The 22,545-nt window shown below is 55.0% G+C and overlaps 1 protein-coding gene across 2 annotated transcripts; it reads right to left on the bottom strand.

Moving 5' to 3' along the window:
* Window positions 1–1,708: 1,708 nt before the first annotated feature.
* Window positions 1,709–22,294, bottom strand: Gna15 (G protein subunit alpha 15). Of its 2 annotated transcripts, none has more exons than XM_038315510.1 (7): window positions 21,906–22,294; window positions 13,293–13,477; window positions 10,870–11,024; window positions 10,261–10,389; window positions 8,360–8,489; window positions 7,174–7,327; window positions 1,709–2,981 (listed from the first exon to the last, which is right to left on the bottom strand). In XM_038315510.1, the coding sequence occupies exons 1-7, from the start codon at window positions 22,048–22,050 to the stop codon at window positions 2,755–2,757; spliced, it is 1,125 nt and encodes a 374-aa protein (XP_038171438.1). In that variant the 5' UTR covers window positions 22,051–22,294; the 3' UTR covers window positions 1,709–2,754. The 2 variants fall into 2 exon arrangements, with proteins under 2 accessions (XP_038171438.1, XP_038171447.1); XM_038315519.1 differs by having other exon boundaries at window positions 10,870–11,021.
* Window positions 22,295–22,545: the final 251 nt, after the last annotated feature.

Here is a 22,545-nt window from a genome sequence, read left to right as displayed (position 1 = left end):
AATGAATATGGGCCACCCATATAGAGCAGTTGCTTAATAATGTCACCCATTGGGGGAAAAATCGTCATCCACACACACTAGGTGCTTGATGAAATTTTGTCGCCTGTAGCAGGGACGCTTAGAAGACGTTTGTTGCCCTTCCACACACAGCAAGTGCTTATTTTTTTTTAAATATTTATTTATTTACTATGTATACAATATTCTGTCTGTGTATGCCTGCAGGCCAGAAGAAAGCACCAGACCTCATTACAGATGGTTGTGAGCCACCATGTGGTTGCTAGGAATTGAACTCAGGACCTCTGGAAGAGCAAGCAGTGCTCTTAACCTCTGAGCCATCTCTCCAGCCCAGCAAGTGCTTATTAAATGTCATCCAAACACAGCGGGCGCCTAGTCAGCGTGCGAACACCTGTACCTCCCTCAGCGCCAAGCTAGGAGGGGAAACTGAGGCCACTGCCGGCTGTGCTGTATCTGGTTGTTTAAATCATCAGGGACCTGAGCGGTGGGCGACCGCATCGGGTGCAGGGGAGGGATGGAGAAACGGGGTCCCCCGCAAGGGCTCGAGGTGGCTGTGATCCGCGACCCCGGCCAGTGGGTGTCATTAGCCCTCAGCCCTGCAGGCCTGAGGCTGGAGGGAGAAGCGGGGGAGGGCAGGTAGGGTCTGGGAACCAGCGGGGAGGGACGGGAGGGAGGGAGAAGGAGGAGTGGGGGGTTGTCGGGTGTCTTGGGGGTCCCGGGAAGGGAAGGGCGGTGAGGGGGCAGAGACCCCACTTTCAGCACCCCGCGTCTCGGAGGATCACCGCAGCCAGGGTCCCCTTGGAAAGGGGCGGGGCGGGAGGCCGCGGAAGGGCGGGACCTAGCCTGGGTGTCAATCATAGGTCAAATCCGGAGCCAGACCAGGAATCCTATGCCCGATCCCAGGCTGGGCCCCTTCCCTGCGCCGAGCCCCGATCCCACCTGAGTGCAGCTCTCCCTCTAACCCGTGATCCACGTGAGGCCCAGACCCTGCCCGGTGACCTGGCCCCTTCGCACGAACTCCCCAAGCCTCTAGCCTATACGGAGCCCTGATCCCAGGACGGACCCTGAGCCTGGCAAATCTCACACCCCACCGTGCTGACGCTCACCCTGGGTGAGACCCGGTTCCAAGCGGCAGCCTCGCCTCTCACCCGGCCTCTTTCGGTGAGTTCAAGTCAGCCCTGAAGTGCTGTGCGCGGGAGGACTGAGCACAGCACCCTGCAGTGAGTGCTGACCAATCCCTCTTATGTTAGGACGGAGCCACCATACAGAGCCCAAGCTTGCAAATCCGTGCCACGCAAAGATGAGGCCATGCTGTGTAGGAGCCCGGAATTGCCCTGGAGACCGCGCTCTGGGCCCCTGTGTGAAAGGCAGTTCTCCGAGGTGCACAAAGCAGAGCAGAGTCTGGCTCCACCCCTGCGCCCGGATAAAGCCATGCTGTGTCCCAGAGTGGAGTACAATGCAGCTGTGTAACGGGGTGTGCGCCAGGGAGCTGCGGAGAGAACTCAGTCGGTAATGTGCGTCCGTGCGATCCGCATCCGGATCCCAGGACCCCCGAGAACAGACAAGCTGTAACTCCAGTGCTCGGGAGCCAGAGAAGGGGGCTCAGTTCTACGTCCCCATCTATCGCGGTGATGTAACCCGGGGTTGGGTGCCTTCCTCGGTCGTTCCCACCCTGCGCGAGGCGGGGTCTCTCACGGAATCCGGGGCTGCCAGCTCCCGCTGTCCCCAGCTCCCCAGTGCCTGACAGTCTTGCACCACGGTGCCGGCTACTAGGTGGATTCTGGGGATTCAAACTCTGGTCTCCACACTTCAACACTTTACCCACAGAGCCATCTACCTGCTCCCCCACCCCCAGCCTCTGGCCCAGATTTGAAGTTGTCTGGGTACCATGTCCCCTGCCTGGATCACGGAGGGGACCTTGGGGATGCCAAGGAGAAGAAAGCTGCAATCCTCCTGCCTCGGCCTCCCAACCGCCGCTGCTGGGGACAGTGTTTCTCTACTCCTCATTTCTCGCTCTTTGGTTGTTAATTACATTTATTTCTTTGTGTGGGTGGATGTGTCCCCACCATGCACGCCTGGGGGACAGCTCTACGCCTCGGTCCCTGTGTCCACCGAGCAGGTTCGGGGACAGAATTCCTGTTGTCAGACTTCTCCAGCTGAGGAGACATCTCGGACCCCAGGTTCCCCTTTCAGAGGTCCTGGCGTGCGGTGGCGTTGAGTAGTGTCGTGGGCTGGGGTTTGGGGACGGAGGGCTCCTCACAGCTGTGGATAACGGTCTTTGGCTGACGCCTACCTCAGTACAAGTCGGTAGACAGCAAGCAGAACTTCTGCTCTTCCCCCACCCACCCCCGTACCCCAGGGTGAGGATCGTACGGGAGGATGTGGACAGGGACCCTGGGAAGTCACAGGCCCCCAGACTGGTTCTATCTAGTCTTGGTTGGTTTTTGACACAGGGTCTTTTACTAAGTAGCCCTGGCAGTCCTGGAACTCGCAGACATCCTCCTGCCTCCGCTTCCCGAGTGCTAGGGTTAATGGCCCGACTCCTGTCCTTTCCTTAATAACTAGAAGGAGCGCAAGGGAAGGAATTGCAGACGTTTGGGGCCTGGACCCGCGTGGGGAGCAGCGACACTGGGAGCCCTCGCCCCGCAGTTTCCCGCGCGACCGCCAGGGGGCACCCTGTCCCCACCACGACCGCGCCTCGCGGGACATCCCGGGTGGTAAACTGAGGCCCTGGGCTGGTCACAGTAGGTTGATCTCGTCCAGGTACCGGGCCAGCACCGAGTCCCGCACGTCCTTGAACACGCTGCGGACGCTGTGCGTGTCTGTGGCGCAGGTGAAATGTGCAAAGAGACGACGCGCACGGGACCCCTTTCTGCTGCCATCATGGGGCTCGGCGCAGCCCGCGTACACGCCCGCGTACATGTCCATGATGAAGCGTTTGGCGGCCTCTGCATCACGCGGGGGACCTGCGGAGAGGAGTGGGGTCTGCTCAGCTCCTGTATGTGGCCCAGGCTGGCCCCGAACCCCCATGTGGCCCAGGTTGGTCCCGGACCTCCTATGTGGCTCAGACTAGCCTAGAACCCCCTACGTGGCCCAGGCTGGCCTGAACTCCCTATGTGACCCAAGCTGGCCCCGAATCCCCTATATGGCCCAGACTGGCCCCAACCCTCAATGAGGTCCAGGCTGGTCCTGAACCTCCTATGTGGCTCAGACTAGCCTAGAACCCCCTACGTGGCCCAGGCTGGCCTGAACTCCCTACATGGCCCAGGCTGGCCCCGAATCTCCTATGTGGCCCAGGCTGGCCCCAACTCTCAATGAGGCCCAGGCTGGCCTCCAGGTCACTCTGTTGCCTTGGCTGGCTTTGAACTCCTGATGGACTTGCCTCCACCTTCCCAGTGCTGGGATGATGGGCAAGCAGCCGCGTTTGTAGGCTGCTGGGGGATGAACCTGTGACCCCTCTGGGGGGTGGGAGAGAGCCGGTTCAGCTCTGCCAAAGATGGACAGGCGCCATCTTTACCGTCCCAGCCAATGCGAATGAGGAGTAACTTGCAAGAGACTTGAGTCAGGGCGAAGGTGGGGCGGGGCCTCCCGCACTCATGCTGGGAAAGTGTCCAGAGATCTGAGCCAGTCTTCTCTGGGATGTGCAGAGGTCACATGGTGCGGGTGGGGGACGACTCCGGGTGCAAACATCATGGGTTCGAATCCGGCTTGCAGGGCATTGGAGATGACTGTAGGAAGACGGCTTGCTGCCAAGCATGAGAATCTGAGGTCGAAGCCTAGCAACCAGGTAAGATGCGGTGTGACTGTGTGTCGCGCTCTGTGTATGTGGCCATGGGTACGGAGGCAGAAGGCTGCCTCCGTGGTAGTTCTTTTCTGAGACAGGGTCTCCCCGAACTCGGCGCTCACCTATTGACCTTGGCCTTCTGTCCTGGGAGCCCCCGGGTCCTCCCATCTCTGCGCAGCACCTAGCTATTTATGTTGCTGGGGATTTGAACTCCGGCCCTCACGCTCGCCCGTAACCTACTGAGCCAGGGAACTATCTTTCCAGGCTCAGTTTTCCATGCTTTGTTTCCCCCTGACAAACAGGGTTTCTCTGTGTAGCCCTGGCTGTCCTGGAACTCGCTCTGCAGACCAGGCTGGCCTTGAACTCAGAGATCCACCTGCCTCTGCCTCCCAAGTGCTGGGTTTAAAGGTGTGCAGCACCACTGCCCTGCTGGGGTCTTCCACTTGCTGGACAAGCACCCTGCCATTGAGCTATATCCTCGGGCTATTTCTAAGTCTAAGCAAATAACTGAGAAAATTGTCACAGAAAGGAAAACCCAGAGAAATGCCAGCGGTGAAGAGGTTTCAGGAATCTGTGTGTGGTGTACGAATGAGACCGGTCCCAGCAGGGGAACCGTTCCGGGAGGATGAGACTGCCCTTTGTTGTAGGAGGCGTGTCTTCCTTGGAGGAGGCGTGTCCTTGTTGTAGGAGGCGTGTCCTCGTTGTAGGAGGCGTGTCTTCCTTGGAGGAGGAGTGTTCTTGTTGTAGGAGGCGTGTCCTCATTGGAGGAGGCGTGGCCGTTTGTAGGAGGTGTGGCCAAGTTGGAGAAGGTGGTGTCACTGGTTTTGAGAGTTCTGAAGCCCCGCCCCCAGTAGATCGGGGTGTAAAGCTCTCGGTTTCCACGCCAGCATCATGCCTGTTTCCCGGCATCATCGTGGACAAACTCTCCGGAAGTGTCAACAAGATAGTGATACAATGCTTCCTTTATAAGAGTTGTCGTGGTCATTGTGTCTCTTCACGGAGAAAGAATAGTGACGAAGACGGTCTATGCTGAAAAGTCTTTCCAAATCACCCGCGTTCTTCCAGACTCTCTCGGCCTGGTTCTTGGGACTTCTCCGTTAAGATGGGGCTGGAGGGGCTGGAGAGTGACCAGAATTTCACGTCTGTCCCCCACTCAGCCACTCAGCCTTGAAGAATATGACAGCATGGCGGGGGTGACGGAGCCGATGGTCAAATCCTGGCCTCAGAGTTCACAGAGGTTGGATCTGAGTGACCTTTGACCTGGTGCCAAGCATGGATGCAGCCTGGACCACGACTGAGAGAGGGTCCCCCAAACCTTATCTGCTCGGCATTGCAGACCATGGCCCGATTCAGAGTGGGTGTTCCATGCTTACCAATTTCAGCTCCCGCGTCTCCGAAGCTGGCAGGGAACTACTTCTGTTGGTATAGGGCCCTGGGCACAGGAAGCTAGAGAGCCTGACTCCCAGACAGCAGGAACCATCTCCTCCCGCCCTCCACGGTTAGGGTTAGGTAGAGCAGCTTCCTCTCTTGAACCTAGGCTTGGCCAATCGACTGTGACTTGACATAGATATCCCTGGGGCTTGATCAAGATAGACAGCCTCCCCCTGGGCAAACATCTGGCCACCCAGAACCAGGTGGGCAGTGAGGGCAATGGGGGGAAGGGGAGTGGAGGTGGGGAAGGCTGACTCCCCAGGGCACATAGCACAAGACTCCTTGGGGTCTCTCTGATCCCAGCCATGAGGCAGTGAACACAAATTTACCTAGCTCAGCTCTTCCCAAATCTCTAACCATTAGGCTGGGAGAGGTGGTGAACACCTTTAGTCCCTGCACTCAGGAGACTGAGGAGGGCATCAGAGGTACAGACCAGCCTGGTCTATAGAGGAGAAGGCCAGCCAGAGCTACACAGTGAGACCCTGTCTCAAAAAAGAAAGAGAGAAAGAAAACCAAATTCCTGACCCAAAGATCTTGAGTAAGGCAGATGCTTGGGTGGTTTCTCCCAACAAAGCAGATCCTTCCAGCTTTAACTTCTCCACTCTCCAAACACCCACCCCTTCCAGGAAGGGTGAGAGGGAGGGTAGTCAGCCCTAGTTCCCACCCGGCTGCTTTGGGCAGGCCTTGCTAGGTAGAAGGTAAGTTTCCAATACTGTTTACGTGTGTCATATATATCTGATTAATATGCATCCTAATGAAGACAGTGGTGACACACGCCTGTCGGCCCAGCACTCCAAAGGCAGAGGCAGGGGGATCTCTGAATTCAAGGAGAGCCAGGGTCACAGACAGAAATCTTGTCTCAGGAAACAAAAGAAAAAAAAAAGAAAAATTACACAAATAAGAAACATATTGGGGCTGGAGAGATGGCTCAGTGGTTAAGAGCACTGGCTGCTCTTCCAGAGGTCCTGAGTTCAATTCCCAGCAACCACATGGTGGCTCACAACCATCTGTAATGAGATCTGGCGCCCTCTTCTGGCGTGCGGGTATATATGCATGCAGAATGTTGTATACATAATAATAAAATCTTTTAAAAAATAAAAATAAAAAAGAAACATATTGGATATTACTGAAAGAGAGGTGATGGACCCTATGAAAACTATAGCACAGGACAGAGGTGGGGATCAGTAGTACAGCCCTCACCTAGAATCCCCAGTGAGGGGCTGGGGGCGTGGTCAGGTGGAGCCCCGCCTAGAATCCCCAATTGTGGGGGGGGGGACACGGGACTGGGGGTGTGGTCAGGGGTGGACTCACTGACTACCATGTCCCTATCTGCATGAAAATAAATAGTTCTTTTTTTTTCTTGTTTTCTGAGACGAGACACGGTCTCTGTATGTAACTCTGGCTGTCCTGGAACAAACTCTGTAGCCCAGGCTGGCCTCAAACTCACAGAGATCCACCTGCCTCTGCCTCCTGAGTGCTGGGATTAAGGGCATGCGCCACCACTGCCCACCTTAGAAATAGCTTTTTATAAAACCTCTCATTTGCCAGGCGATGGTGGCGCACGCCTTTAATCCCAGCACTCCAGGCAGGGGGTGGGGGGGCAGAGGCAGGCGGATCTCTGTGAGTTTGGGGCCAGCCTGTCTACAAGACCGAGTTCCAGGACAGGCTCCAAAGCTACAGAGAAACTCTGTCTCGAAAAACAAAACAAAACAAACAAACAAAAAGAGCCCCTTTCATTCGTCTGCTAAGGGTCACCTGACTCTCCATTCCACAGAGGGAGAAACTGAGGCTCATGAACTACCAGAAGCAGCTTAGCTGGGAACCCGTGTCCCTTTTCTCTTTGAAACTTCTGGAGACTCCGGATAAGGGCCCAGCCTTGGGTCTCCCCGCAGAACTGCTTTTTTTGGGGGGTGGAGGGTGTAGCATCTTCTAGGACAACTCACCCTGGAAGCTGGGGAAATATGTGGCCAGGTGCGAGGTGTGGATCTTCTCCTCCAGGATGTCTGTCTTGTTGAGAAAGAGGATGACCGAGGTGCTCTTGAACCAGGGCAGCTCTAGAATTGTGCTGAAGAGTGCCAGGCTCTCCTTCATGCGGTTCTGTGGGGACAGAGGCAGGCGGTGGCCCCAGGAGGACACCCTCGCCCACTGGGCAATGGGCTGGACCTAAGTACCCTGTTGCCTGAGTTGAGGGCACCTTTTCCAAAGTGACATCTGATTGGACCACTAGAGTGTGCAAACACCTGAGAAGGTCTTCTCGGGCGCGACTGGCCAAGGGGAAGAAGCCACACGTCACCAGAGAGCCATTGAATTCAATGACAGGTGTCCTCACGAAGGGAACTCTATCTGAAAATGGAAGCACACAGGAGGCTGAGCTCCCAAGCCAAGGACACCAGACACTGAGAGGAACCTGGGTCTGGGAGGGTGGCAGCCCTTTCCACACCATGATCCCATGCTCCCATCTCCCAGAACTAGATAAGAACAGGAAGTCTGCATTTTAGGTCACCCGAGCTGCTCTGCTTGATCACAGTGACCACAGGACCTTGGTATATCCTGTGTGGCTTCTGGAGAAGCCAAGGCCCATTAATTCAGCATTAAGGGGGATGAGCCAGGAGGACTGGGAGTGTGAGCAAAGCCTGTATGTGTGCATGAGAGAGAGAGAGAGAGAGAGAGAGAGAGAGAGAGAGAGAGAGAGAGAGAGAGAGAGAGAGAGAGGAGACATGGGAGAAGCAGAGGGAGGGGTACTTTGAGCCATCCTTACAATGGGGGACACTGAACCAATCTCCCAGAAGACGGATTCCATGTCAAGCCACACAGGGACCATCCAGCAACAGGACTGGGGTCCACGGTGACCCACAGAGGTTATGTTGCCTCGTGTGACTTAGGGTGTAATGCCATCTGGCCACAGCTGCCCATCCTTGCATAGGTGTGGCAGAGCTGCTTCTGGCAGGGTCAGCAGGGGTTGGGAGACCTGTGAGTGCTGAGGTAGCTTTGGGGACCAGATCCCACAATGTACCAGCACAAAAGGTGGAGGGTTAAGGGACTCCTGGTCAGGCTTCCTGTGGGGCTTCCTGCTCAGATGGGGGGCCTTGACCCCCAAAGGCACCGTGCCTATAGGACAGCTCCCCTCACCTCCTGATCATTCTCTTCCAAGCACTGGTCGTACTCGCTCAAGGAGGCCAGGTAGATGAGAGCTATGACATTCTCAAAGCAGTGGATCCATTTCTTACGCTCCGACTTCTGGCCACCAACATCCACGATGCTAAAGAGAGACAAAGAGACCCCACTATTGAGAGGTCGTGTGACCCAGTCCCTGTTCAGCAGCGTCCTAGACTCAGCCTCACCAGAGTCACGAGAACTGCCACCTGCAGATCACAGGACAGACGACAGTGTGGCCTGCTGTATGCCTGTCACACTGTGCTCATGAAGCTGAGGCAGGAGGATTGCTGTGTGAGGGTGGCCTACAGAGTGAGTCTAAGGCCAGCCTGAACTACAGAATGAGGTCCACACCATACATACACACACACACACACACACACACACACACACACACACACACACACACGGAAATTGCAGAAAGTTCTTCCTTGGAATAGGCCTGCGTGTTCTCTATGATCAACACCAGGTACTTGGCGGCAGGAGGGACGGCTCAGCGGTTAGCACACTGGCTGTCCCTGCAGAGGACCTGTGTTTGTTTCCAGCACCCACAGGGCAGTGGCAGCTCCAACTGGAATCTGTGGCGCCCCCTTTCGGCCTCTGTGGGTACTGCACACATGTGCAGAATTCCTGCTGGCCTCCACACACACATATAATTTAAAATGCTATTAATTGGTACTAGGAATGTGTGAGTTTGGGTCCAAGGGATGACACTGCTTGTCTGTGAACCTGGACTCTGCCTGTAGCACAGGCACTGGCCAAAGGCTGTGGCTCTGGTCACGCCTCCTCAGACTCGTTTTCGCAGCAGGAGACTGGGCCACTGTGTCCTCTGCTGATTCCCAGAATGACTGTGACTCCTCTGTAGCTCAAGGAGGGCACACCCTCTCTTATACAACCACAACAGAAGCGGGGACCGTCACCCCTTCCTGTGGCTTCTCAGAAACTGGGTCGCTGATGTGGATCTGACTGTCACCTTCCCAAGCAGTAGATACTACTCAGAGCATAGATGACAGACATACTATGACACTAACGGAGTCCTCAGAGAAAGGAGGGCACAGAGGGGGAAACTGAGGCAGGCTCAGCACTTGGAGTTGAGAGGGTTCCTTCATCTACAAATCTGAAATTTCAGTCACACATCTCAAAGACCCACAATCACCTTTCCAGAATAAGTAGTGTCCTTCAAAAGTGGCACACCCCAGCACCGAGGAGGCAGAAGCAGGAGGTCTGAGCTTGAGACTAGCCTGAAAATACACAGAGGATCTGTCTCTAAACACACACAGACACATACATACACACATTCTCACAGTCACACACACACTCATACACATGCATTCTCACACACAGAGACACGGACAGACACACAACTGGGGACATGCAGACAGATAGCAACAGACTTCTGATATCACTTTCCTAAACTGCACCCCAGGTCTCTGGGAGCCACCAGATCATTTGTGAGTTTCTATGCCAGACTAAGAGTGCTGGATCATTCCTCAAAGAAAGACCACAAGTTAGCTCTGGTTCCCATGTGTTGCTAAGCTGGGCATCATCCCTCAGCAATCACAGAACTCCCACCCACCCTCCCATCCATCCACCCATCCACCCATCCATCCACCCACCCATCCATCCATCCCTCCATTCACCCATCCATCCATCCACCCATCCACCCTCCCATCCATCCATCCACCCACCCGTCCATCCATCCACCCATCCACCCTCCCATCCATCCATCCACCCACCCGTCCATCCATCCATCCATCCACCCATCCATCCATCCACCCATCCACCCATCCATCCATCTATCCCTCAAGGCGCCAGCTTCTTTGTTCCTCCCACACAAGGACCCCGCCTCCAAAGCCAGGCCTCTGCTGGGTGCTCACCGCAACTTGGTTTTCTGCACAGAGAAGCAATACTCATTGATGCCTGTGGTGGGCATGCGACTGCGCAGCACGTCCTGCGCCGTCGGGATGTAGCTGTCCTCGGAGATGCGCTCCAGACGTGACAGGTAGCTATGGAGGTAGACCTGTGAGACGGAGCCTTGCCACGGGCAGCTGACGCTAAGACGCAGCTGGGGCAGGAGACCCCTGAAAGCCCCAGCCCGTGTTCCCTCCATCAACACCTTGGATGTCACATGCTGCCTAAGACTCCGGGAGGACACTGAGCCTTCTTGGGGGTCAGACATCTGCGCTGGCCATTCCTTGGAAAGTTCAGAGTGCTGGGCGTGTCAGACAGCTGCCACTCACCCTCTCTCTAATCTCTCCCCTCCGTGGACCCACCCACCCTGGCCCCTTCCCACTCTGGTTACACATCCTGAGACTCTACCCCAAGCCCGGGCACCCGCTCGCAGACCCCTTTCCTCCCTAGCCTATCCCTTGCACGACCACACCCCATGCCACGCTTCCGTGACCCCTCCTCCGCAGCTACACCCTCCAGGGCCCCTCCCAGTGCTCTGACCCCACAACCCCTCCGCCCACAAGCCGCAGACTCACTACATCGCCGAGTCCAGGAGGTGGAATTCACGCCTGCGCTCATAGCAGGCGCGGATGCCCGCATCGCGCCACAGGTACTGCATGGCCACTGCGTATGGCTTCCCAAAAGTGGTCACTTTGTAGGGGTCCTGGGTCATCACCAGGTTGGCGTGCTGCTGTGGAGGGACAGGTGAGAGGTTCGGGCAGCCTGTGACAGCTGTAGGCCCCAAACCCATAAAACATATCCTCTCTCCCTTTTTTTCCACCTTCGTGCTGGTCTGACCCAGCCTCATGTCCAGCATCCCTTCGTCCACTGGCGCACACAAGGAGAGGCAGTAATAATGAAGTCCTTTCCGTTCTTCAGTGTCCCTATACCAGTGCCCCTCCTCCAAGAATACCTACCCCAGAGCTCTGCTGCCTCACGCCAGGCTACTCCAAGGACTAGTCTGACCCAAGATGAGGCCAGGGGAGTCAGAGGACAATAGGGCCCCCGTGAAGTGAGCTACAAATGTCGCCATTGTACGGAGGCAGAGATTCCCCAGGATAGGGCCCCAGTCCCCACCTTCCAGGGTGGGAGCGTGGGTGAGGGGGTGAGGGGGATCATCCTGGCTGGGCCTATGAACTGTTTCTACCCGCCGTGGAGGGAAAGGGTCACAAGACCTCGCCTGAGTCCCCAGCCGCTCCCTGGCACCTGGTGTATGCAACTTGGCCTTAGATGTGACCAAGTTTAGAAGAGACTGGAGTCTAGGGGCTGAGGACAGACAGGGGAGGGGCCCTATCCCTGCTGGGTAAGGCTTTCTTGGGCCTGTTGGAGAAGGGCACCTACATCCCTTTAACTCCCCAGTATGCTCTGTAAGGTGACCCAGTAAACTGTTCCCAAGCGAACACGCACGCTGGGTGCCTCTGTCCTTGGCACCTTAGGACAGGGAGGGAGTTGTTCATGTTTCCACCTGACAGGGGGAGGGATTTTAAGTCATAGTCAGGAGGCTGTCCCTGGGCTGGGGAGCTTGTGGGCGACCCTGGGTGATGAGCAGGAATGGTGAGAGATGGTCCCTTCCCTGAAGGTCTGTCAGAAAGGTTGTAGCTGCCTGCGAGCTGTACCCTGTACCCCCAGAATTCACATGGTGAAGCTGGAACCCCAGGGCCCCAGCATACCACGGAGAGGGAGCCCTGAAAGCGATGTCATCACGGCCTAAGAGTCGGGAGAGTTGACCCAGCACAAACATGACCTGAAATCCATCCTAGAGCCTATGGAAGAAGCCAGGCCTGGCAGCATGTGCTGGTGACCCCAGTGCCTCCAACCTCCAACAGGGCCTGTACATATACCCATTAAAAAAACAACGGAACCAAGCCGGGTGGTGGTGTACACCTTTAATCCCAGCACCCGGGAGGCACAGACAGGGGGAGCTCTGTGAGTTCAAGGCCAGCTTGGTCTACAGAGCTACCAAGGGTACAAAGAGAAGTGGTCTCAACACCCTCCTCCCCTACCTCCCAAATCAAGGAAGTGGAGAGGAACTGAAGGACTCACTGAGGTCACCCTCTGGATTGCACAAATGTCTGTGCACACATATGGCCACCTCACACATAAGTGCACAAAACTTTTTTTTTTTTTTTTTCGAGACAGGGTTTCTCTGTAGCTTTGGAGCTTGTCCTGGAACTAGCTCTTGTAGACCAGGCTGGTCTCGAACTCACAGAGATCCGCCTGCCTCTGCCTCCCGAGTGCTGGGATTAAAGGCGTGCGCCACCACCGCCCGGCTCACAAAACTTTTTTTAAAAAACTCAATAAAAATTGGGGTGTCACTGACACAATGTGCCCAGCCATTCTACACCAGCCAATAAATAGATCAGATTCAGGGCTGGAACTGCAGCTTGGTGTTGTTGGTTCCCAGCACCTCTCTGAGCAGTTCATAACTAACTCCAGCCCAGAAAGCCAGCGCCCTCTTCTGGCCTCTGCAGGAACCACACTCACATGCACAGACATAATTAAAACTAGATACTAAAATAAAATAAAGGGCTGGAGAGATGGCTCAGCGGTTAAGAGCACTGATTGTTCTACCAGAGGTCCTGAGTTCAATTCCTAGCAACCACATGGTGGCTTACAACCATCTCTAATAAGATCTGGTGCCAACTTCTGGCCTACAGGGACACATGCAGGCAGAACATTGTATACATAATAAATAAAAATAAAAAATAAAAAATAAATAAATAAAATAAACCCAAAGAAATCAACTGCCTTGGCATCCCATTGATAAACATTGAAGGGTAAAATAAAAAATAAAAATAATAAATAATAAAAAAAAGAAATCAACTGCCTTAGTAAACTCATTTCTGCATCAAGGTGGACATGACCAAACTGTTCTCTGGACGTTCCCAGGATGCCAGGCCAGGAAATACTCTTCATCCGCCTCTGAAAATGCCCCACAGCCTGGGGTCTTTGTGCTCACCTTGCTTTCAGGCCTGCTGTAGGGGATCTGTAGCCGGTCCATGGCTTCGATCATGGCCTGCATGGAGACGAAGATGTTCTGGTAGACGAGTGGCCGGAAGGCCCTGCGGTCGTCCTCCGAGTAGCCAGCGCCATGGATGATGCGCATCTGCTTGATGAAGGTGCTCTTCCCGCTCTCCCCAGGTCCTGGGGACAATGAGCATGCTCAGAGGTAAGGGCCCACGGTGCCCACAGTGCCTATGGCACCCACACGGTATCCAGCCTTCCCATGGCACCCACACGGTATCCAGCCTTCCCATGGCACCCACACCGTGCCCACACGGAGTTCGTGGCACTCACACGAGTCCGCGTGGAGCCCACACAGAGCCCACACGGAGTCCACTGTGCCACATGGAACCTGCAGCGTCCATACGGAGTCTACGGCGCCCACACGGTGCTCATGCCACCGGAAGCTACTCAGTGTGGACCACCGTCTTAGTTATTCTTAGCTACTCTTCAGACAGAGGGCAAAGCCTCTGTGGTGGCAGGAGCGGAGGTGCCTGCCCACATCCCATCCAGTGTCGCCCCCAGTCTGTGGGGTCTTCACCCTCAGTTTACCCTCATCTACACAACACCCCGCCCCCCAGGCACGGTCTGAGGCTAAACTAATCTAGATTAGTCCTTACACTTGGGGGTTGGCTTGTCTCCTAGGTGACTCCACACCAGTCAAGCTGACCATCAGCATGAAGCAGAGTGTGTTGCTGTCCTAGTCAGGGTTCCTATTGTGATAGATGCCATGACCAAAAAGCAAGTTGGGGGCCAGCAGAGGTGGGGCACACCTTCAAACCCAGCACTCTGGAGGCAGAGACAGGCGGACCTCTGTGAGTTCGAGGCCAGCCTGGTCTATGTATCACGTCATACCTCCCTATTCACAGCATTGTTTGGGCTGAGTTCTGCACTGGATGGAACACAGTGACTCACTCAGGCGGCTCATGCGGGTCAGAACTCACAGCTGAGCATACTCCTGGCTACCAATAAAGTTTTATCAGAACCTGGCCCATGGATCCACGTTTGTGCTGAAAGGGCAGAGATAAGAACCGGACTTCATAAACCATCCTGCCAACAGAGAGGAGTGTAGGGATGGGGAGGTTTCCACCCAACCCAACCTCAGCCAGGTCCAGCGGCAGAGGAATCACTAAACTGTGTTTATAAGAGTCTGCTTTTGCTACATCCATTTCAGGAAGAGTGACATTTTAGAACAATTCTTTTCTGTTTGGTTAGTTTTGGTTTTTTATAGCAGGGCTTCTTTGTGTTGCTCTGACTGTCCTAAAACTTGCTCTGTAGACCAGACTGGCCTTGAACTCACAGAAATCCGCCTGCTTCTGCCTCCAGAGTGCTGGGATCAAAGGCGTGCACCTCCGCTGTCTGGCTTAGAACAGTCCTTTCAGATTTATTTAATTTTACATGTATGGGTGTGTTCCCTGCATGTGTGTCTGTGCACCAAGTGTGTGCAATGCCTGCACTATTCCAGGAGGGCATTAGGACCCCGGGAATTGGAGTTGCAGACAGTTGTTAGCCACCAAGTGAGAAGTGGATGCTGGGACTTGAACCTGGGTCTTCTGCAAGAGCAGTCAGTGCTGGTAACTGCTGAGTCATCTCTCAGCACCGTGTATGCGTGTGTGAGTGCATGTGTGTGTGTGAGCGAGGGGAGGCATGTGCACTCTGGGTATTCAGGTCTGGTGATCACAGTCCCTGCCTCACTCAGCTCTGCAAGTGCCGGGATGATAGGCATGCACCACCATGTCAAGAAGGAAGATAAACTTCAGTGAGTGAATAGAAAACACGTGGCCGAGCAATTGGGGTCGGGGCAGTCACAGGTGAAGTCATGGCTCTCCTGATTGGTCCATAACGATTATATTAAAATCTTCCCTTTGGTGTCCAGACACAGACCTCACCTCCCTGCTGTCTCAGTCCCTGAGCCTACAGACATCCCCTGCCCTGAGGCCCTGCCCATCTTCTTATCTACAAAAGGGCCCAAACTGCTGGGGGAGTCAGAACCAAGAGGTTGGCCCCAGCTTGTACCCTGGACATTGTCCACAGTATTTCCAAGGAAGGGAAGTGGGGACCAACTGCAAGAGACTCCCCAGGATGAGGGTCAGGGGCTCACGCAGGAGGAAGTGGGAAAAGTTACAAGAACAGAAACAGGAACAAGGCTGGCACCGCAGGCCCAGGGCTCACTTGCCCTGCGTGTGGCCCTGGGTTCCATTCCCAACACCGGGGAAACCTGGCACGGAGGCCACGCCTATCATTCCAGCACTCATAGATGGTGGCAGGCGAGGAGAACTAGTACCACCTTCTGCTACGCAGTGAGTTTAAGCCCACCCTGGGTTACACGAGATACCGACTAAGAAAAGATAAAGTGGGGTGGGGGTGGGGGGCGAGGGTGACTGGGTCTGGGTAGACCTGCTAAGGATCAGAGGCTCAGTGGAGGAGGGAGGTGGCCAGTGCCTCTGTCTGCAGATCCCAGAGTCATGTGGACAGCTCTGGCAGAGACATGACTCCTCTACGAGATTCAAGTTTCCCAAGGTGTTCAGTCTATTAGACAGATGAGTCAAGAAAATCTGTTACTCATGGTATTTGCTGGAAGATGGGCAATGCTGTGAGGGATAAACGAAGTTGTGTGTTAGCTGCTGGGGATACAGCCTGGACACTGGAGGGGGATATCCCCCAGAACCTCCTGTGCCCTCGGCAAGGGTCCCACCCCTCACCACGCCCCCGGCCCCTCACTGGAGGATTCTAGGCGGGGCTCCACCCTGACCACGCCCATAGCCCCTCACTGGGGATTCTGGGCGGGGCTCCATCCTGACCACGCCCACAGCCCCTCACTGGATTCTAGGTGAAAGTTACTCCTCCTAACCACGCCCCCAGCCCCATTTACTTTTCAGAGGGTCTCACTAAATTCCTACACTAGCCTAGAACACACAAACGTAGTTCAGCATCCCAAGAAGCCTGGGCCCCAAGCGTATGTGCCACGGGTTGCGCTGACTCCTATGCTATAATGCGCCCATATCCCTGTGCCCGGCTAGGGTAGTGATGATAACATGCTCTCTGCTCCCTCTGTCAGTCTCTTGAGATCCCAGCCCAGAGACTGCGTGTCTGCGCAGTAGTCACAGGTGAGCAGCATTTACACCATTTCCAAGAAGATACAAAGAATCAGAGAGGTGACAGCATCCGTCCAGGCCTTGAACCAGGATCCCCAGGGCCCTGTTAGCACAAAAGTCCGTATGGTGTGATCGTCCACCCGGGATGCTAGGGATGGTGGGGGGGGGGAGCACAGGACAGGAGACATGACCTGTGACCTCCTAGTCACTCCTAAAAACCTGCATCTGTCTGAAGGGCAGAGAATAGTTATGGCCCATACCTGTACACTTTATTGTAGTTCGGCGACCTGAGTTTTTGATTTTTGTTTTGTGTGTGTGTGTGTGTTTTAGACAGGGTTTCTCTGTCCCGGAACCCTGTAGACCAGGCTGGTCTAGAACTCACAGAGATCTGCCTGCCTCTGCCTCCCTTATGCTGGGATTAAAGGCATGCGCCACCACTGCCCATCTGACCTGAGTCTCTCTCTCTCTCTCTCTCTCTCTTCTCTCTCTCCCTCCCTCCCTCCCTCCCTCCCTCCCTCCCTCCCTCCCTCCCTCTCTCCCTCCCTCTCTCTCCCCCTTCTCCTGCATGTTAGTTGGTGTGCTAACCACTGAGCCCCAGGGATATGACATATGGTGGCCACCACTCCAGATATGGGCACAGGAGGAATGGCACTTTGAAGTCACCCTGGGCAACATGACACATAAAAAAATAAATAGAGCAGGTGGGGCAAGGAGCCAGGGAGATGGCTCAGAGGTTAGAGCACTGGCTGCTCCTGCAGAGGGCCGGGGTTTGATCCCACCACCGACATGGCGACAACCCCGTCACTCCAGCTCCAGAATTTCTGACTCCGATTCCTGGCTCCTTCAGGTACTGAGCACACATGGTGCAGACAGACATGCAGATAAATGCCCAGACATTAGAAAACAAAACAACAACAACAACACAAAAGCCCTCTTTTGAGCACCTATTTCCCAAACTGTGCTGCCTTGCCCAACCTAAATACAAAGAGAGGAGTGTAGTCCTACCTCAGCTGGATAGGCCATGCTTTGTTGACACCCATGGGAGGCCTGCCCGTTTCTGAAGAGAAACCGAGGAGGAGTGGATTGGAGGAGAAGAGAGACAGTGGGGAGGGAACCAGAGGAGAAGAGGGAGGGAAGGAGGGGAAACTGTGGTTAGGATAAATGAAAAGGAAAATAATTAAAAAAAGAAAGCAAGGTGGTGGTGCACACCTTTAATCCCAGCACAAGGGAGGCAGAGGCAGGCGGATCTCTGAGAGAGAGAGAGAGAGAGAGAGAGAGAGAGAGAGAAAGACCGAGGTACTTTTCTCAGGACACTATGAACACAGCACATGCTATGCTACTGGCATGTTCTTTGTACGATGGCAACTCTATGCTATGTGACTGAATTTTACCTCGATGAAAATAAATTTTGTTGACCAGGCAGTGTCGGCTCAGAACCTTTAATCCCAGCACTCGGGAGGCAGAGGCAGAGGCAGGCAGATCTCTGTGAGTTCGAGGCCAGCCTGGTCTACAAGAGCTAGTTCCAGGACAGGCTCCAAAGCTACAGAGAAACCTTGTCTTGAAGAACCAAAACCAAAACAAAACAAAAAAGCAAATCAATTAAAACAATAGAGCAGGGCCAGCTATGTGGGACACACCCTTACTCCTAGCAGTCTGGGAGTTAGGTTCAAATATAGGGGGATTTGATTTAGTTGCAGGTCAGCCAGAGCTACCCAGTGGCCACAATAATCACAATAGTAGGACCGGGTGCTTTTCTCGGTGAATCGTTTGTTGTTTAGTCTTGAGGATCTAAAACTGAAGCCCAATGCTGGGAAGGCAGAGACAGGGGTGGGGGGGGGTAGGAATCCTGGGACTGTGGACTGGCGCCTAGGGAACCCATGAGCCTCCGGGTCCAGTGAAGATCTAAGTAGACTGTGGCCTCCACGCCCAGGACAGAAACACCCACGAGTCCCCCACACCAGGGCTCAGGAGCGGCCCGTGACATGTCACTGTTGAATCTCTGAGCACACGGAGGCAGATGCAGTTCTGGGGCACGATTGTGGCTGCGCATCTCTTTCCAGAGATCTCCATAGTGGGTTGTGGCTGTAGCAAAGTTCTCTCCTCCTGGCCAGACTACTCAACCCAGATAGGAAGTATCTGCGCCCTTCTGGAGATGGCAGGAGGAAGTGGAACTGGGCTGGGGACAGCAATGTGGGGGTAGTCGTGCCACATGTGGCTGGCAGGAGGACCCAGCATCAATTCACACCCTAGGAAATGGGGCTCCTGGGGAACAGAGCTACCACATCTGGGTATGGCTGCAGACCCCAGATAAATATGGACCCCTCCCCATGCCTATCTCCTTAGTCATCATTTGTAATCGAGGTTCTTCAGTCCTTGACAGAACCTCACGAGGTCCACAAGACTGAGACCGTACGCTGTGTGGTTTCAGGTAAGTTGGTTCACTTCTCTGAACTTGTTCAGCAAAGGTGACTTTCTTGCCTTAATTCTGACTTTTTGTTCTTGGGCACATGATAGCTGCCTCATTCTTGGCACAGACATGCCCCTCTCCACCCCTAGCAGCTTCCTCAAAATCCCTGCCCACTCCAGGAAAGCAATCATATGTTTTTGGCTTCAATTCCTGTTTTCAAACAGGACTGAGAAGCAACCACCAAGTAGATGGGATGGAGAAGATCTGCAGCACAGATCTCTGAGACCATGTCACAAATCACTAGGTTCACCCGCCACTGGGAGAAGGAAGCCAGGGACAATGGTTGTGGTGTGTCCTTAACAGACTGTCAGGGCAGTCTGGTGCACGCCTTTAATCCCAGTACTAGGGAGGCAGAGGGAGGCGGATCTCTGTGAGTTTGAGGCCAGTCTGGTCTATAAGAGCGAGGTCCAGGAGAGGCTCCAAAGTCACAGAGAAACCCTGTCTCAAAAAGTAAAAATAAAATAAAATAAACCAAACAACAGCAACAACAAAAACAAACAAGCAAACGAAAAAACACTGTAAGGGAAAGAATAGGGAGGACTAGGGGGAGTCTATCTTGAAAATGGACTCATCCACCCACCCATCCATCCATTCATCCACCCGTCCACCCACCCACCCATCCTTCACTGCGTGTACTGAACTCCACCTGTATGTGGACTCATTGTGATGTGCACCGTGAATGCAGGAGTGAAGAAGACAGACTCAGTCCCCACCCTTTTGTTGTCTACTGTGTAGTTAGAGACACAATCAGCTCAACAAGTAGAGGACTTTGAATACATATCTGAACGATAAGAACAAAGGAGAGTGGCAGTGCTGTCTAAGAAGCCTGTTGTCCAGACTCTCATGGAGCAGAGAACCCGGCCACACAATGTCCAGGGTCCAGAGGCTGAGAGCTCACATGAAGCTAGCGCAAAAGACCCGTGGTGGAGCCACTGAAGCTGAGACAGCCCAGAAATACTGCTGAAGTGACAAGCCACAGGCTTGATGGATTGAGGGAGAAGAAGAGAGAGAAGCGACCAATATGAGGCAGATTCAGTCAACAACAGTGCAAACCCTGACTCAGGAAGAACGGATCAGGCAATGTGGTGTTCTTAAATGTTCTCCGTTTCCCTTTCCAGTACTGGAGGAAAGGATCCAAGTGCTCACCCAAAAAAACGCACCCCAGTCCTCACGGGGGGGGGGATTCTAGGCGGGGCTCCACCCTGACCACGCCCCCAGCCCCTCACTGGGAATTGTAGGCGGGGCTCCACCCCTGAGCAGTGCAATACAGAATACATTCCTAGATGTTTCAGGCACATAATGGAGAGAGTTGTGTCATGGACTGTGGAAATTGGGGGTCTATTTGGGGGAGTCTCTTTTCTTCCATCTGTGTAGTCCAGACTTTGAATATAGGTTACAACAAGCCCCTCACCCTTCTGAGCCCTCTCACCTTCCTCAAGAAACCACATCTTTTATTCAGAGCCTTCTGGGCTCAAATGGAGCCTTAGCGAAGTGACCGAACATTTAAAGACGAGACAGGGTGTCAGGATGACCAAATGGTGTAAGCCATTCTCTGTGTGGAGCCCGGAAGCAAAGCCTGCATGGAAGCTGATGAGGGGGAGAGGCAGGGGCTCCTGTCTGAGGGGTGATGGGGGGAGCGGCAGGGGCTCCTGTCTGAGGGGTGATGGGGGGAGCGGCAGGGGTTCCTGTTATGAGGGGTGATGGGGGGGAGCGGCAGGGGCTCCTGTCTGAGGGGTGATGGGGTGGAGCGGCAGGGGCTCCTGTATGAGGGGTGATGGGGGGAGAGGCAGGGGCTCCTGTCTGAGGGGTGATGGGGTGGAGCCGCAGGGGCTCCTGTATGAGGGGTGATGGGGGGAGAGGCAGGGGCTCCTGTCTGAGGGGTGATGGGGGGAGCAGCAGGGGTTCCTGTATGAGGGGTGATGGGGGGAGCGGCAGGGGCTCCTGTCTGAGGGGTGATGGGGGAGCAGCAGGGGTTCCTGTATGAGGGGTGATGGGGGGAGCGGCAGGGGCTCCTGTCTGAGGGGGTGAAGCGGTATAGTGGGCTGGATGACGTACCAGCATTGCTTAAAGGAAGGAGAATTCCCTTTTAGAAACGGGAACTCAGTGGCACTTATTGGGAACAGACCGTTTCATCTGCTATGGATATTGTCTTGTTCCTCGCTGAAGATGCCATTCTTTGCTGATGACATCATCATTATTATTATTATTATTTAGACTGGGTCTCATTATTTAGCTCAGGGTGGCTTTGAACTCATGGCTGTCTTGTTGTTTCAGTCAGTCAAGTGCCAGGATCACAGTGTGTACCACCATGTCTGGCTTTTTTATTTTTAAAAACAGGGTGTCATGTAGCCCAGGCTAGCCTCAAACTCCTCTATTGTTCTCCCGGTCCTCTTGCCCCCACTTCCTGAGAGCTGGGCAGCCAATGTGCATGTCCCTCAGCTGGCTCATGTGGCCCTGGGATGGAAACCAGAGTCTCCCCAAGGCTAGGGAACTGTGCTGTGGGCTGAGCCCTAGGCCCTGGTCCGCCCCTCCCTGTTTTTACTGATTTCTGAGACTGTGTCTCACTCGGCCCAGGCTGACCCCTAATTCACAATCCCCCTCCTTGGCATCCTCAGTACTAGGGTGATAGGCGCAAAGCCGTTTGGACAGCTCAGGGTGAATGAATGAATGAACCACCCGGTCAGTCCACCGATACTCAGCAGCCCAGAACCAAGCCCTCGGTGGCCATAACCTGTTGATAGGCGCCTTGGAGCCCTGGCTCAGGCAGCCCGAGAAAGAGGCTGGCCCCTCCCTAGGCCAGACTGGCCTGCCGCTCACCTCCATTCCCTTCCTTAGACACACATGGGAGCAGCGCCTGCCGAGGCCACCTCCCCACAGCCCAGTGCCGCTCAGCTTTGACGCCTTGCTCTTCACATCCAGAAAACGGGTCTGCTAGAGGGCTAGCGAGCGAGGGAGCCCTGCCCGCGGGGGCCGAGTCACTCTCATCCCCTATGCCTCCCACACTCACCCAGCAGCAGGAGTTTCAGTTCCCCGCGTTCCTGCTTTTTCTGTTCCAACAAAATCTTGTTGATCTCTTGGTCGATTCTGGCAGCTGTCTTCTCCTCGTCACTCAGACACCAGGGACAGCAGCCCCGGGTCAGGGACCGGGCCATGGCGAGCCACTCACCAGCCACCAGGTGACATTGCCCCTCGGGGCCCACACAGTCGCAGAGGGTGGAGTGGACGTGGGAGTCACTCCAGGGACCCCCGATGTCTTTGCCTAGGGCCCGTGGGAGCCCAGGCAAGGCCTGCGAGAGGCCTGGGTGCAGGGAGCAGGGCGGGGACCTGGGTGCCGGCTCCCGCCCCCTCCAACCTGCCCAGACCTGGCTCTGCCCGCCAGACAGGTCGGTGGCAGAGGCTCTGGCGGATGCGGAGGGAGGGGTGGCCGCCGCCCGCAGAGCCCAGGCCTCCTTCCTCCTTCCCGAGGAGGGTGGCCTCGCCCCCCATCCCCACCCCCCTACCCCCGCCCCGGGCCTCTGACGCTGCTGGCCCCAGCCGGCCCCCTCCTCTGAGCCCAAGTAGGAAGGACCAGAGGGCACAGCTATTGCTCAGGGCTGATTTCGGAACCTGAGGCCGAAGGAAGTTTTGTGCTTCCGTGTCTGCCTGGG

Source organism: Arvicola amphibius, chromosome 1 (assembly GCF_903992535.2).
Source record: "Arvicola amphibius chromosome 1, mArvAmp1.2, whole genome shotgun sequence".
NCBI classification, from domain to species: Eukaryota; Metazoa; Chordata; class Mammalia; order Rodentia; family Cricetidae; genus Arvicola; species Arvicola amphibius.
This window is presented reverse-complemented; position numbering and strand designations above follow the sequence as displayed.